A 16298-nucleotide genomic window follows, 5' to 3' on the forward strand; every position below is an offset into this window, starting at 1 on the left:
GGGGGGGGCAGTTTGTTATTGTTCCAGGCAGTTTTACCTTTAGACGACGTTGCCAATTAATGTGGAAGTTTTATGCCTTCAGAGCAGGAAGTGTTGCCGTGTATAACAGCGTGCGATTGGCTGACTGGCTTCTCCCACATTCCTTCCTCTGGTAGAGAACACGGTCAAATGAAAGGTAAACACAGCACACCTTTGATCGGACTTTACGTTCAAAGCCCTTCCTGGAACAGACTGTGTGTGTTTGTAGGGGAAAAGGTGAGCATATTATGAAATGACACACTGAGCTTTAGCATGTATTTAGCTTAAAAAATGAGAATCTATCCAGGATGCTACAACTGCTGCCTCCTCCTCCTGTTGTTGAGGCACAACAGAAATATCCCCTGCGTCCAGCTATCCATCCATACTTCTCTCCCTCCTTTATCCTGCCAGCCTGCATGAAAACAAACAAGGCGGTGTATGAATGAAAGTGGGAGGGGCTGCGTGGCCTAGAAAGGCAAGGAGATAGAGCAGCAGATAGTGGTGCAGGGTGAGGCGGTGGTGAGGAAGAGGAGGAGGGGATGAATGAACGAGTGAGCTGACTGGAGCATGTTTGGCACAGCAGCTGGCTTGTGTAGCCTGATGTAACCGTGAGCAGAATTGGGAATAATCCTGCAGCAGTATTGGCATTATTAAGCCCGGGTTGTTATGATAACCTTAAAGCAGAAACACCAACAACTTCCCAATGCATCAGGATTGACATTATTTGAAATGCAGCTTTCTTTCTTTTTGAAACCACAAAAAGTTAGCCAATGAAATGGCAAGAACGTTAGCATCTAAATAAAAACATGACATCATGTTGTTTCATACCAGTTCTGCAAGAACTTTAATCAAATATGATCATATTGCCAGAAGGTGTTTTGAAGCCTTTGTGGTTTCGGGGGGAGGGGTAGTTTAACTGAAGCACAGTGAATGTATATGTTGATCTAATTCCAAAATAGGGATAACTGTCACTGCTAAAATATTAAATCTGGATATCGGTGTGTTTTTATGTGCAGCTTCCACAGGACTGAATTGATGTCGTTTATAGGATCTTAGAGTTTAGGGGCCATGTTTCAAAACTATGTTTGTTTTTTGTTTTTTCGCATTCTGAATGGACTTTTAATGCCATACGTGTTCACACTTGATGGATCGTTTTTTAGTGATTCACAAAGAGTGGTTGTGACATCGTAATGAAAAGTAGTTGCAGGATCATTCACATACAGATCAGGGTGGCAATGATGTGCGTCCCTTTCAGTCACCGACTGTTTTTATCATTCATAAATAGGTTTCTTAATCTTAAAATGAAGCTCTGAAATCTGCAGGGAAAAGAGAAGGACATTTAAAGTTTGGGCTTCTATATGAATAATCCGTTATTTCATCATTGCTGCCTTTTATATCAGTTGAAATAAAATAATCCTTATTAAATATCCATAAAATTATATTAAAAGGGTCTTAGGAGCTCTGGCAGAATTTGCAGCACTTGATGGTTTATAAAGAACAACTGTGTCCATTGAAATAATGTGACAAAAGAATAATAATAATAATCTGGTATGGAAAGAATAAACATATCATCTGACGTGCTGCAACTCTCTGACATTTTCTATAATTAAGTAAAAATAAAAGGAATACCAGCAACAAAACCTGCAAAAAAAATGAAATTGAATTTCAGTAGAATTGAACCGTTTTAAGTTTTACATATAAGAGCATCTTGAAGTTGTTTTTTTTTCTTTCCTGCTGATCCTCTGAAGCACCGACTGTGGATTTATCTTTCCTGACATGTTTGGCTCCTTAGCTGCGTCTGTCCCCCCGCCCGTCTGCCCCAGCAGGACCAGGGTTAAACCTGGGCGGCTCTCTTCCCCCAACATGGAAGAGGCCACAGAGCAGTTGCCTCCCCCAGCCAGCAAACACATTGGCTGAAGCTGAGGGTGGATCTGGAGCTGGAGTGGATTTCCGGCATGGATCCTGGATCCGGAGCCGTAAGGGGGAAGGCCCCTCCCCGCTCTGTTACATGACACTGTGGTTGCAGCACGTAAGCACACAAAACCACCGACAGATGAGAGAGGGGGAGGGCAGAGAGGGAGCTGAGGGAGCAATACATATCTATTTTTTTTTTCTGTGCAAAGCACTCTGTCGGATTTACAGCTCATAGTAAACGAATAGTGGAGGAGCGACCCCTGCATGAACTACCCCAAAGACTCAACATGGTGGGTTTTCTTCTCCCACATTTTCCCTCTCCTCATCTGTGCTCTTCTTTACCCTTATTACCCCACCACTCTGCTCCCCCACCCCGCCTGCAACAGCCCCACTCGCTTCTTTATGCAGGCAGTACAATGGGCAGCCTTCCAATGCAGAGAGAGGGGGTCCTCACCATATCTTAGGGACTGAAGGATCACGTGAAGTCCTCACAAACAGTGGCACCTGCTGCTATTTTCACTTCTTCATGACGGCTGTTATAATTCTCCTTAAACTATAAAAAGATTTAATTGCTCTATGAAAGGGAACGTTTAAATGTATCAGCGTCTTAAAAAAAAACAAAAAACGATGCCTAATTTCTGTTTGACCCAGCTCTGCTTTCTGCTGACATGCTCTGGTTCTGTTGCTACATGACATCAAGGCTGGTGGTGTCATGTGAGAGACGGTGATTAACACACAGTCCTGGAAGGAAGCTCAGCTGGAGATGAGAACAAAATAGTTTTGTTTTTTTTTTTGGAGGAAAACATCCTACAGCCATTTTTGTTGTTTTTATTAAAATAGTTTTGCTTTCAAATACGTAGATGGTTGTTTTGATATTCCTCCTTGTATTCTCAGTCTTAGATTGACTAATCTACATCCATTTGCAAAAGTTTTCATACCCCTTGAATTTTGGAAACTTCGGTCAGTAGCACTTCTGCAAATATGAAAATTTTCGGAGAGACAATCTAGAGGGTTATGATAAAGCTGGTGATGCTGCAGAGATCTAGAGCTCAGGTGGGAATTTTATTTATTTATTAAAGAACAGGCAAAGCTTTTAGAGATTTCCACCAAAACTACAGCCCACTAAGCTGATATGAAACGCACGCCACAGTTTTTTGGAGTGTTATCTGCGAGAGGATTGTTCAAATTAGGTCTGTTTGCATGCACCTTGCATTTTTTTTTTTTTTTTTTTTTTATCAAAACATATATTTGAAAAAGCGGAGTGGTCTCCCAGAAGCGAAGGATACACCACTTATGTCAGATGATTTAACAATCAGCCTCTCAGACCAATTTCTCTTTGGTGAAATAAAAGCTGACATTAACCAGCAACACATAATCTTCAGGCTTTCAGGCTATTCAGGTTGTTTCCATGGCGCTGCAGCAGACTGCTGCTGTTGACTATCGAATGTAAACTGTGGTCACTAAATCTCTCTGTGAAAGCCAAAACGGCAGCAGTGTTGGTGCGGTTAAATCTTTCAAGCCGTTTATAGCTGCAGCATTTCTGTTGGTTTTGTTTTGTTTTTATCTCTGAATACTGAGCTTCTGTACTATTTAACATAAGGCCCAATATGATGCCTGGGAGATTTTAATTCAATTCAATTCAGTTTATTTATGTAGCGCCAATTCACTAAACAAGTCATCAAGGCACTTTACAGTTCACCAGATCATACAGTCAAATTGATTAAAAGTTTTATATCTAAGTAAAACCAGTTGATTGTATCGACTCATTGACTCAAAGGCAATTCCTCACACTAAGCATGCTTGTAGTGACAGTGGAGAGGAAAAACTCCCTTTTAACAGGAAGAAACCTCCAGCAGAACCAGGCTCAGTGTGAGGGGCCATCTGCTGAGGCCGACTGGGGTTCAAGGAGACAGAAGCAGAGATACAAAAAGAGGCTGTAAAAGGCGGCCCCGTCCAGGAAACACACAGCCAGGCAGACGAGCTCTGAGCCAGCTCCCATTTTAACAGTTCAGTGAGCAACGTTTTACTTCTGAAGTCCTGCTCAGATATGGAAGCTCTGTTAATGAAGTTAGATGAGTGAATATGAGTCAATGAGAGCTTTTATTGTAGCTCATTGCCAAAGATCTGTGGCATTTCTAAGAGGTGGGCTTAAGATATTTTTTTAATCACCCAAGTATAAAACAGGCATCTGTTTCTCCGACAGTTTCCCCAAGCTACAATAAACATGATGTAGATCTTACTATGCGGCTCAGTATTAACCATCTTCTTCCTCTTGTCTTCTTTCCCTCAGCATGCGATAACTGTAAAAACGGCGCGTGCAGCAATAAGGGCCAGTGCTGCCACGACCAGTGCCTGGGGGGCTGTTTGGAGCCGGGAAACGCCACCAGCTGTGTGGCCTGCAGGAACCTCCAGCATGGAAATGTGTGTGTGGACAAATGCCCTCCTGGATACTACGTCTTCCAAGGCTGGCGCTGCGTCAGCTTCTCTTTCTGCCAGGTTCGTACATTTCTATAACCAAAATCACATTATTAAGATGATATGTTTGAAGTCCAGTTGTTTAGCTCTCATCAGAAGTTGGTTCTTTACCTGTCGGAGGAATTCAATTTGTTGGACCTCTGATGGAAATAGTTAATCACTGAAAATATAAAACAACTTGAAATTAAAAAGAAGATTTCTAATTTTTGTGTTTTGTCACACTTGATCTTAGACTTCTTCTTTTCTGAGTGAGTTGCTGATTCACTCGACTCCATCACTCTTTTACTCATCACACAAAATATTGCCTCCGGTCACTTGGTGTTAATAGTGCTTTGTTTACTAACAGAAACAAAAAACTAATGTAAAACACAAAAATATGATATATGGAGCCAGCAGAGTGGGATAATTAAATTAAAGTCCTTTTTGCATGTAACCTGAGTGAGCTACTGGTGTATAAAATTATTTATATTGTGGCATACCCTGGTCCAGGGTAGACTAGCCCACCTTTAAGTTGTAAATGCCTACCCTATTTTAACCCTTTAAAGCCTGAACCAGGAAATAATTGACAGAAGATTCTAATTTTCCAAAATTAGAATTGTCATTGAACTTTGTGACAAATGAAATAACTATAGAAATTTTGTAAAAACATTAAATTACATCATTTATTTGCATCACTTTTGATATATTACGCATTTCTATATCATCTTTCATATGTTTTCTGTTCACTACATGTGTTTGATTATGTAAGTCAGGGTTTCAAGAACAAAAACATCACACTGATGATCAAATATGATACTTGGCTTTAAAAGGCAAAGTTTAAATCCTGCATAGTGACAAAATTATTTAAGTTTCCACAAATCTTATAGAAAAAATGTTATATAGGTTTCAAGTGTTCAATTATATGAAATAGCCCTTTAGTTTTGAATCTCTAAGGCAGATGCTAACTTTAGCGCCGTTAGCTGCTAACAGTCAGCTGCTGTTTTCCCACAGAATTTACAAATGATTTGTATCTTGTCCCCCACCTATGAAACCGTCTCTTTTTTTCCGCCCGCTAACTTCCTTCTTCAACACTTCTTTTTTTTTTTTTTTACGCAACAGTTTTTTGTTTGTTTCTGAACTGGTGAGAATTTAATAGTCGACTGATATCCTATGCAACGGGGCAGCTTGAGTTGTATTCGGCCTCTTGTTTCAAAATAAGTGCGTCAAGCATTAAAAAGATATAAATAGAAAAAACACACTGTAACTGGATGGTGCTGAAATTTGGCGACCCTGCATTTTCTGCAGAAAGCCGTATCGTATCAACTGCACGCAATAATAAAATAGTTCATCTGCGTTCTGTTTGAAGCCTTGACATTTATTTTAGTGTGAAGTGAGAGTGAACACCAGGATAGAAACAGAAGAACTCTCTGAGACCTTCAGATGAAGATTGTAGCAGCTTATGAGACCAGTAAGGGGTTAATAGAGACCTCAAAGGAGTTTTAAATCAGCCTTCCTGCTGTAAAAAGGTGGAAAATGTTCCAAACAACCGGCAACATGGGAAACCAGCCGTCCAAGTAAGTTTACTCTGAAAGCAGGTTGATTGATAATGAAAGATGTCTCTAAAATCCTCCAATGTTATTGGTTTTGTGCTTACCTTAACATTCCCACCCAGACCTTGTTGTTGCTCCAATACCTTAAGGTTTCTAGATAATTAGTCTTTAAATCGTAAAGGCATTGCTCTGAAACATCAACTTTAAGCTGGGGAATAAGTAGCAGTGGGCCATCAAGTGCAGTAGAAGTCTGTTCATAAGATATTCATTACAGTGAGGTGCTCTGGAGCAGGGTGGCACATGAAACATACAGGCCATGGGTTCATATGGAAAAGTCTGCGTTTGACGGCTGATGAGTGGTAAAGGAGGAATTATACATTTTTAATAAAAGGAAAAGTGGTTTCTCTGCAGAGCGCTGACACCTTGATGAAGGGGCAAGCTTTTCTACACTTAACCTTTAACAGCAAAATCATGTAAAAAAAAAAAAAAAAAAAAAAAAAAGGAAAAGGCAGAAATCCCCCCCGTTGGTTGACGTGCTGTTTGGAATAATTGATGGGCCTCAGATTTACTGCAAAACTTAAAGCAGGACACAAGATTCTTCAAGAAGTCTCCAAACCCCTATATGTGAACACTGGACCTGCAGCTAACTGTTGTTATGGTTGGTATGAAAGTATATGCCTGTACAATCAGGAAAACACTCAACAGTGTTAACTGTGATTAGAAATGTTGCAGACAGTTGAGACGCCAATTGAAGAAAAGAAGGTCATACCGTGAAGCATAGAGCTGTAGGTGTCATGCTTTGGGATCGCAGAGCGTGGCTATCTTACAATAACAAACCCACTTTGACTTTGTCTTTACACTATCAACACTTTAACAATCCAAACATCCTTATCACCATAAATATGGATTAGGTGGGCTCATTCCTTTTTTTTTTTTCTTGTCTCCTTCTGCTTGATATGCAGGACCTCCATTATCAGTGCAAGAAATCTAAAGATGTGGATGCCAGCTGCCATGAGTACGTCATCCACAACGGAACCTGCATTCAGGAGTGTCCTTCTGGATACAGCAGCAATTCCTCTACGTAAGTCTGGGTCACCAGTGACACACATACAAACAAGCCACCATCAACACAAGAGAAAACAAATTTGTGGTGGTTTAAGAACACCATAATATTTGTGGACAAATGTGCAAATACGCCGCTGAGTAGAGAGATCTTCTACTTGAGTAAAGACTTAATTTTCTCTTCTTTCTAGGAATTTAATCATTCAGTTCTCCCCATCAAGAAAACTAATGGTTGTATTCAGGCTGGAGTTTGGTTAATGATGAAAACAAACAAGCACCTCATGTGGCTTTGGTAACCTGTTAGAACAGAGCTGCTCCTATCAAAGGGAATGTCTCAAAGTAGTCACATTCCAGCTAAAAGTTCAGTTTTATGAGTCACAAAATACACTGCATACCATTTGACTTAACAAACCGTAGTATTAGACTGAGATCACCCAATATGGAGTTTCTGTTCATGGATTTATGTCTCAGGATGTTCTCCTAATTGATCCACTACAAATAACATCCCCTATTTTTTCCAGAGGTTTCAGTTTATTCTGTTTTCACTGGTTCAAATGTTCAGTCTTTATCTAATGAGCTGCATTTCGACTTATTTCTATTTACTTTTGCAGTACATCTGCATTCATTTTTTGCCATTGACTCCCATTCATAATAATTTTTCTGAAAACAGTGAAATAACAGTTTCATTTTTGTTATGGCTTTTATGCATATTTAGAACTTCGGCCTTTCATTTTTTTAAGCAGGTATTCGTATTTAAAGTGCTTTCAGAAGTTTGAATTCTGAATATGACCGGACTTTTCCTTTAAGCTGTTGAAAATTCACAAAATGCATGATCATTTGTTATAAAGGGGAAAGACTGGAACTGATGATGACCTTTTATTAACGGTATTGTGAAGGATTTTCGAATTTTCTAAAAAAACCCGCCCTCTACACTTATAAAATATTCATGTGTGAGAGCATGCAAGAGCCGATTTCTACTTGTGCGCGCTCTGTTTAAAAGAAGCTGTTCTCATAGCTCATACAAAGTTACTGTGCCCAAACGTCCACCCTAACCCCTAAATCCCTCAATCACTATATAGTGGACTTTATAGTGAACTCATTTAACTGACCGTTCAGACGGATGACCAAAACTTTTTGCTCCGTTGGTCACGTAACTCCTCTACTGCTCGAGGCCTGCACCATCTTTGTTATTAGTCGCCGCTGTCGGGTAGCAACAGTCTATGGCAACAGTGGGCCACTGTGACAGCAAATCCCATAATGCTTTGCAAGAAGAGCTCTCCAGAGAAAGCATTCTGGGATATATACACCTCTTCTGAGGCCTTTCTTTTCTTCTCATACTCTTTGTCCCAACTCCCCTATGACCCTCGGCCATTTTTAAAGTACGATGGTGAAAAAGGTGAGCTTCATTGACTGTCTGAAACTGTAGCTCACCACAGATATATGCCTGAAAGTGCGCGTGCGCAGAAAAAGATAGCTAATGTAGGACGGCCTTACGTAAAATATATCACCAGAATGGTTGACAATTAGGAAGACTGCTTATTTTAATGATAAATAAAAGATTTTTCTAAAAAAAAAAACTAGTAAATTCTGCCAATATTCATGAAGTGTCTTAAGGTAAACTGTTGAAAGTAGAGATGTGATTAGCTGCTGAATCATCAAACTGTTTGGGTCTGAGAATAATATGGAGTTAAAAAATAAAAGTGAAGCATTTGGTCAATCCGTTATGAGGAGATTTATTGATAAATGAGACGTGGTGTTATCAGCACAGCTTGGAAGATTGCTGTTATTTTTACTGCAGTATCTCCTGAAGGAATTGTGAAAGGGTGAAAATAAACCTGGACCTAAACCAGAACCTTGTGGGGAAACCTTAACTGAGTGGTAAATGTGGAAAACGCATTTAGAGGTCACTGGTGTGGAAAGCAGCTTGGCTAGCATCGACTCGTTTTCTAATGTAACGAAAAGGTTATTTGATTTTCTGATAGACACAGTCTCTGTGCTGTCAAGGCATCACAACACTAACTGGAAGACTTCTTAACGCGTGTTTTTTATATAAAATAATTTTTTTTATCATGTTTCTTTTTTCAGCTCGAAAAATAACCAATAAGCTACCGTACTAAACGCATTTATTAACAGTGTTTTTCTATGTTTGTATGCAGATCATATATGTTGAAACACTTCAGACTAATGGATCAGTCATGGTTTGTAATGAGTTTAATATTACCTGTAGGTATGGCAGCATTACTTCTTGATGAAAGGACGCTTTTGTTGTAAAATTGAACAAGCTTTGATGATCTGTCAATGAGCTGTTTATTTGATCTGATTGGGTGTTTCATGAGGTTGGTTCAGATGATGTGATTTATTACGGGGATTTTGAGCTTCATAAACACGTATTACCCCACCGGTAACGTTTTGTTCCTGTGCTTAAAGCGACTGCAGTAGAATGTGTGAGAGAAGTGGAACATGGAGGGAAAGATTCCTGTTAAAGAGCCGGATAGAGAGGCCCTCGTCTTCCTGCGAAGGTGTCACTAACGCAAAAGCAGCCTCAACATCTGCTACACCTGGTCCTTTTCAGCTCACAGTTTCGGCTGCATGCCAATGATCAAGAGCACGACCTCTTTTGGCATTCTTGCTCGTTGTAAAGGATCGTGGAGGAAAATCACTGACGTACTTCTGTAGCCTCACTGGCTCTTGCTAAACTAGGGAGATGCGTGTTTGTTTTGAAGCCAAGTATGTGTTTTGGAAACCACTCCTGTTTACACACTCACTAAATGCATACATGAGGCTTGAGCAACAAGTATAACATACTTTCCAGCAGGAGGAATGAAATATTTATGTGACTAAATCATTAATGCGCGCTATCGCATGAGGCGACAGTAACACCAACTGGAGAAGAAGACTGCAGATCGATAGGAAAAGTTATGAACAGGTTTGTTTTGCACAAAGTCTTTTAGTCTTTGAAGCAAAATCTGAAGAAATTTTTTTTTATGGCTTTTATATATTTCAGTAGTTTGCATTTTTTACATTTAGATTTGTTCAATTAATGTTTCCAAAAGTGAAATATTTAGACATTTTAAATATGACTTTCATGTGAGTACAGTAAATATCACCAATCTATACCCTTCAAAGGTTGACCTCTGCGTCCTTTAGGTCACTGCATAGGTCAAATATAAGAGGCACAGCAGAGCTACACACCTACTGTAGGGCTGCAGGGACAGTGTCTGCTCTGCATTTGGTTGGGTTAGAATGGTGTATTGCTAAACAACACGTCAGCTATGAAATTAGTGAGAATTAACCCTGCCTCACATTTCCTTTTGGCATCGTCTGTAATTAGTACTTTTATTTTGAAAAGCATAGAGACCCACACATGACCAGTGGGTGGCAGTATACTTTATATTAATGATACCAGAATCAAAGACAAATTAATTTTTAGTATTCCATCAAATTTAGAGAATCTCATTAGAAAATCAAACCCTGGAAGAAAAGTGGGTCAAATCAAACTGGAGGGGAATTTCTAAAGACTTAAAAGAAAGTTTTGCTTGATAAAGGTAATGGGTTAAAAATATACTTTACAACAAATAGATAAGATGCTAGAAGCTATTAAAATCAGTGTCTGGGAAGGCAACGCTAAACAATGTTTTCATTCCTGATTTTAATAGAAACCAACAGTCGCTGCTTATTTTAGGTTCTCATGGAGATTGCTCCCGATTTCAGGAAGATCAAACCAAAATGCTGCCTCCCATTATTCAGTTTTGATCCCGTGCACACTCAACTGGTATCTGCACTCATGGTTCACACCTGGAGAGTTATGGCGAGTATAGAACCTTTGCAGTAATCAATTTCTTTACATCTTTATTTTAGTCTGTTTTAGGAACATACTCCAATGCACAATGACAGCAAGGATTTTTGTAAGCTTTGCTTTCATTAAGATGAGTAAATTGCAGATTTCTTTATTTGTGTTATTAAGAATTGAAATAATGATGTTTTTCTCTACTGTATTAAGCCGGAAGACATTCTTACTTCCATGTATTAATATTGAACACTCAATGATGCATGTCATGAGGACCTGTGTATTTAAAGTTGATTTAGACAAGTGTGAGTTATGGTTTGCATTACATTGTTCACCAAAACTGAATATCCACACAAGATCTTAAGTGATATGATCCTCTAAATTCAGACCATTATTTAAATAGTTTTTTCCAAGTAAAATCTATTGTAATAAACGGTACACACATCTATTAAACTGGACCACATGGACATGGTTCTTGATCAATTACCCATGTGCCTTGTAGCATTTCAAAAACAGTACATGCAAATTGTCTGAGCAGTTAAACAAAGATGGAAAACACTTCCCAGCTTTACATTCAGAATGAAACATACGGTTCAAATTGAACCAGCTTTCCTGGCTCAGAGCATCAGGGTTCTCAGCATATGATGGAAGTGAGAACAGGGCTCTGTGGGAGACTTTTCTCTCCTTTCTGCCTCCATCCGGTCCTTGGAACGTGTTTGATCATGTTGTGAAGCTGCTGATTCTGAACCAGTCTCATATCGGAAACAGACGCTTTGTGTCCGAAACTTTTCCACAGCAGACTTTTTTCTTTTTTATTTGTGTGCACACGTAGAACACATGTGATAAGCGAGACCTTTTCATCACAACCCTGTTGCAACGTCACAGCCTCATATTGTGGTTAAAATAATAAACAAACATCATTACAGGGGTATAGCCCGTCACAAAATCAAACCATTATGGAACATTGTACTGACCTATTTTGTACTCAGAAGGTCTACAACAACTTCAACCATAGGTGGATCGGTTACAGCTTTCTGACCAATCACCAGTCTTTAAAAAGCCTGATATACAGAATCTGGTTTTAATTGATTTGTTTTTAAACTTCCTCTGTCAGTTTGTAAAAGATCACAAACACCTTGAATATTTCAATACTCCCACAATGTAAATCCAAAGTTTTGATTGTTGACAGAGGGGGATTCTCAGACCTTTAGAGAAAGAAATAAGACAGATGGATAAGATATATGTTGCATCAGTGTCAGCGTATCAGCCCAAGTTTAATCAGGTGGTACAACCCCTAACTATAACTGCTGTTTAGCATTATTAGATCTGTCAAACAGAAGTGATAATCCAGGATGTGATGGCTGCCAGTGTGTCTCATTCCATGCTCAACCAATAATGGATGGCCTGATCAGACATTTGCATGATTGCTCTCATTCCGTCCGTCCATCCATCCATGCATCCTTCTCATTTTTGTGTTTTACATTTGCATGCATATAACAACTGAGCAATAAATTGCATTTGCAATATAATTGCAATTTAGCAAAAATACAATTTTAACATCGCAATTTTAACTCAATTTTAGTCACCATACATTCAACAAGAGTAAGACACTAAATTCCTTCCTTTGTTGGCGGTAATGCATTTAAACCACCTAGATCTATACATTATAATAGAAATAAGAACTTTTCTATGTAAAGCAAAGTCCAGCAGCACTGGATTCTGGACAAGTAGGCTTTCAAGGTCATAGAAAAACTGAAACCCTGGAGTAAGTCATTAAAATGGTTATGCTTGGTGCAAAGAGAAATCGCAATAGCAATATTGGTTGAAAATATCGCAATTTTGAGGTTTTGCTAAATCTTTCAGCCCTAGTACATAATTTTCTGCATATATTTTTCTTATACTGTCTTAGTTTTTTATCCATGTAAAAAGGTATGACGTTTAAGGTTGTAGCTGCAACTCTTAAGTCTTAACTGAGTCTCTCTAAGACTCTATTAAATACATAGAATAATTTTATTCTTTATAGGCATCCGCAAAGTCGCTCCTCGACGGTCGCTGTCCTGCAGGTTTTAAAGGTTTCCCTGCTTCTGCACAGCTGATTTTCATTGATTGCTGATTAACAGGCTTTTGCTGAACTGCAATCATCAGAATCAGCTGTGCTAAAGCAGGGAAACCTCTAAAACCTGCAGAACAACAGCCCTCGAGGACCGAATTTGGGGATGCCCACTTTATACCTTTGTTTTAGGTGTTGCAATAAGGTTGAATATGTTTTATGTATTTTTTAAATTCATCCACAATTATTGCTCTCATTACACATATGCCTCTCTCTGCTGTATGAAACGACTTTACTCATCCTTTTTTGGACAACGTGACAGCGAGCACACACTCTCACATTTGGTGTGGTTCTGTCAGGGTTGGGCCCAAACCAAAACCCGAGCGTCAGCTGCAGGCCTCCACTCTAGATGGTTCCAACAGACCCCGGAGTCCGAGTCACAGAGTTCAGATAAACACTGTCCCTTTAAGAGCTGCCCTTGGAGCCCCGGCCTGTCTGCCTGTGTGTCTGTGTTTTCGGTACAACAGCCCAAAACATTCTCCCTTTTCTGCGCTGCAACTAGAGCGTTACGCTGGAGAGACAGAATATATGTTTTTCTTCCCCTTGTGTGGGTGGCGCAGAAAGACAACACATCCTTGAATTTGTCTTATTATTCATTGTTTTGAAGCGCTCATTACTACTGGCTTTCCGCTCTGTCGAAATGATAAAGATAAACAATGAGTCGGTTTTCGATCGGTAGGAATTTTGTAAGAGTTTTAAGGTTACAAACACGGGACAGCAGAGCTGAAACTGGGAGGCTCTCATGTCTTTATACTAGATGTCACTGGGAGGACAGCGTAGCAGTAAGAGGGGGAAAGTCGGTCCAGGAGAGAGGATTATAATGGGAGTTTCATAAACAGAATTTAAAGCATGAAGAGATTGCAACCAGCAGCATATGTATAGATTACATGTTCCCCCCATGAACAACAGGGCCCTTTGTACGCTTCGTTCCCCATGTGCAGGGGCTTTAAAAGAGGTGACTTCACCGGCTTCTGCCTGATGCAACTGTATTCAGTTAGAAGTTTTGGAATCTGCTAGCCTGCATAAACTCTTTAAAAATGCTTTGTCAACTATAGAAAATGTCAGTCAGTTTTATGATTTTAGAGTGAAATCAAATTAAATAAAAAAAAGCTTTCAAGCTCTTATCCATCTAATTACATCTCAAATAAATATTATCTTTCTGAATTTTATCTCCTAGAGAGACATTTTAATATAGGTTCCAAGAAAAGCTCTTCTGGTTGGAACGTTTTTTGGCAGTAAATAGAATAAAAAAGATGGATTTAGAAATCCTATTGAGGGGATTTTCAAGGATGCAGTGCTTGTTTGTGAATGAAGCACCAGGTCTTCTCTTTAGATGTGGCTTTTGTGAATGAATTTCCTAAGAGGCACTATCAAGGCCTCTTTGCTGCATGTGAGCATGATTTCGTGCAGAAACGCACGCTTTGCCGGGAGAGGACGTCACAGTGCGAGCAGAGACAAAGCAGCCCCTTTAGGGAGCTGCGGCTGCGTTGTTTGGGTTTGTCTGTGATTATGCTCTCTTTGATCATTCGCATCGGTCGCCTCGGTGCAAATAAACATCAAGGAGGAACAGATGTGAGCGAGAGTGAGTAAAATGGTGAGTTTATAGGCTCATTATGGCAATTATCTGATTGCTTAAGAGAAACATTCACTTTTGAATTGTGATCTGATTTTTTTTTTTCCCAGCAGCTTGAGAATTTGTTTTGATATCCACCTGTTTTTTTTTTTCCTATACAACCTTGAATTATTGTGTGTTTTACTGTAATTTAATGTGTTGAAGCAAAACATACAGCATGATTGTAGTGGGGGGAAAAAAGGGAAAACAAATGTCTAGAAGGTTTTAACACCCTTTTCCTGACACCCCTAAATAAAAGCCTACATTTCCGTTGCATTTTCAGCTCTAATGTAGAAACTCTGCTTTTTTTTTTTGTTTAGGTTGACCTGTGAACCTTGTGCAGGCCCCTGTCCTAAAGCGTGCCAGGGAAATAAGACGATTGACTCTGTTACTTCAGCCCAGGCCTTAAGAGGATGCACTGTCATTGAGGGCAACATGGTTATCAAGATCCGAGGAGGGAGTAAGTAGATTTACCTGCTGCCCCCCCTGCTGAGCCTACTGTAACGGCTCCACACGTTCTAGTTTGGAAAATTGTCACTGCCTGGCTGCATCCTCAACTGTCCCTCTTCTTACAGCTAATATTGCGGCTGAGCTGGAAGCTAGCCTGGGACAGATCGAGGTCATCAAAGGTTACCTCAGTATACGGAGGGCCTACGCGTTGGTCTCCCTCTCATTTTTGCGAAAACTACGTACTATAAAGGGAGAGCAATTTGACTCAGAGTAAGTACTCTTTCTTTCACCTTTCATTTCGGTGAGCTTTTTTAATTCTACTTTTTTCACTCTGTGATCAATCCCCTGTCTGCTCTGCATTTCTCCATCAGTCACTACGCCTTTTACGCACTGGACAACCAGAACCTCCGCCAGCTGTGGGATTGGTCCAAGCACAACCTGACGATCGAGCGAGGCCGCACCTTCTTCCACTTCAACCCTAAGCTTTGTATGTCCGAAATCAAGAAGCTGGAGGAGGTAACAGGAACCAAGCAGCGCAACATGAAGAACGATATCGCTGCTCGCACCAACGGAGACCAAGCATCCTGTAAGAACCTCGGAAATTACACAACAGATCAGATTTAGATCTGGACTTTAACTATGCCACCCTAAAGTCAAACCATATCTCCAATGCTCCAGCTTTATTCTTAGTTTTTGATCAGCTGAACAGTCAACCTCTGGTCCAAGTTGAAATCTTTCACAACCTGTAGCAGATTTCTTCCCTCCTGATTTATGCTCCATCTTCTCTCCTGAGGAAAAACAGCCCATGATTAATCATGAGAATGATATTGATTGATTGACCGACATTACTGATCTCATGCATGGGGTATATACAGTTCGTCCATATACATATATATATATATATATATATATATATATATGTGTGTATGTATGTATATATATGTATTTGTGTGTGTGTGGACATACTGTATATACCGTAAAAAATGGGTATTTATATAAATAGTTATTGCTCTGGGCATTAAATATAAAACAGGTTATTGCACAGGGTATTAAATAGTAATTGCACATTAGTTTTTGCACAAGTTAGTGCAGTTATAGTGTCTCATTGTAAAGTGGCAGCAGATACTAAGGGAGTTTTGTCTTTTTTTTTCATGATAACATTTAAGATCAACTTTGCTCTTATCTTATTTTTCCTCATGTTGCTGTTAGTCATATATGGAAATATATAGATTTTGAAATATGTGATTATTTTAATAAAAACAAACAAAAAATAAACCTTAGCTCCTTTTTAATCAAACTTTCAATACATCCATATTAGGGGTAACTAGGGAAAAGAAAGAT

The 16298-nt window shown here is 39.5% G+C and overlaps 1 protein-coding gene across 1 annotated transcript in view; it reads left to right on the forward strand.

The window, feature by feature from the left end:
- The window catches only part of LOC107100834 (insulin receptor-like), an 86488-nt gene that overhangs the window by 56588 nt on the left and 13602 nt on the right, over window positions 1-16298 (forward strand). The window contains exons 3-7 of the mRNA XM_015399488.1: window positions 4223-4428; window positions 6899-7017; window positions 14828-14967; window positions 15083-15227; window positions 15329-15543. Coding sequence (XP_015254974.1) covers window positions 4223-4428; window positions 6899-7017; window positions 14828-14967; window positions 15083-15227; window positions 15329-15543 — 825 coding nt within the window. The remainder of the gene's footprint in view (window positions 1-4222; window positions 4429-6898; window positions 7018-14827; window positions 14968-15082; window positions 15228-15328; window positions 15544-16298) is intronic.

The sequence above is a fragment of the Cyprinodon variegatus genome, unplaced genomic scaffold (genome assembly GCF_000732505.1).
Source record: "Cyprinodon variegatus isolate N-32 unplaced genomic scaffold, C_variegatus-1.0 Scaffold30, whole genome shotgun sequence".
In the NCBI taxonomy this organism is placed as follows: domain Eukaryota; kingdom Metazoa; phylum Chordata; class Actinopteri; order Cyprinodontiformes; family Cyprinodontidae; genus Cyprinodon; species Cyprinodon variegatus.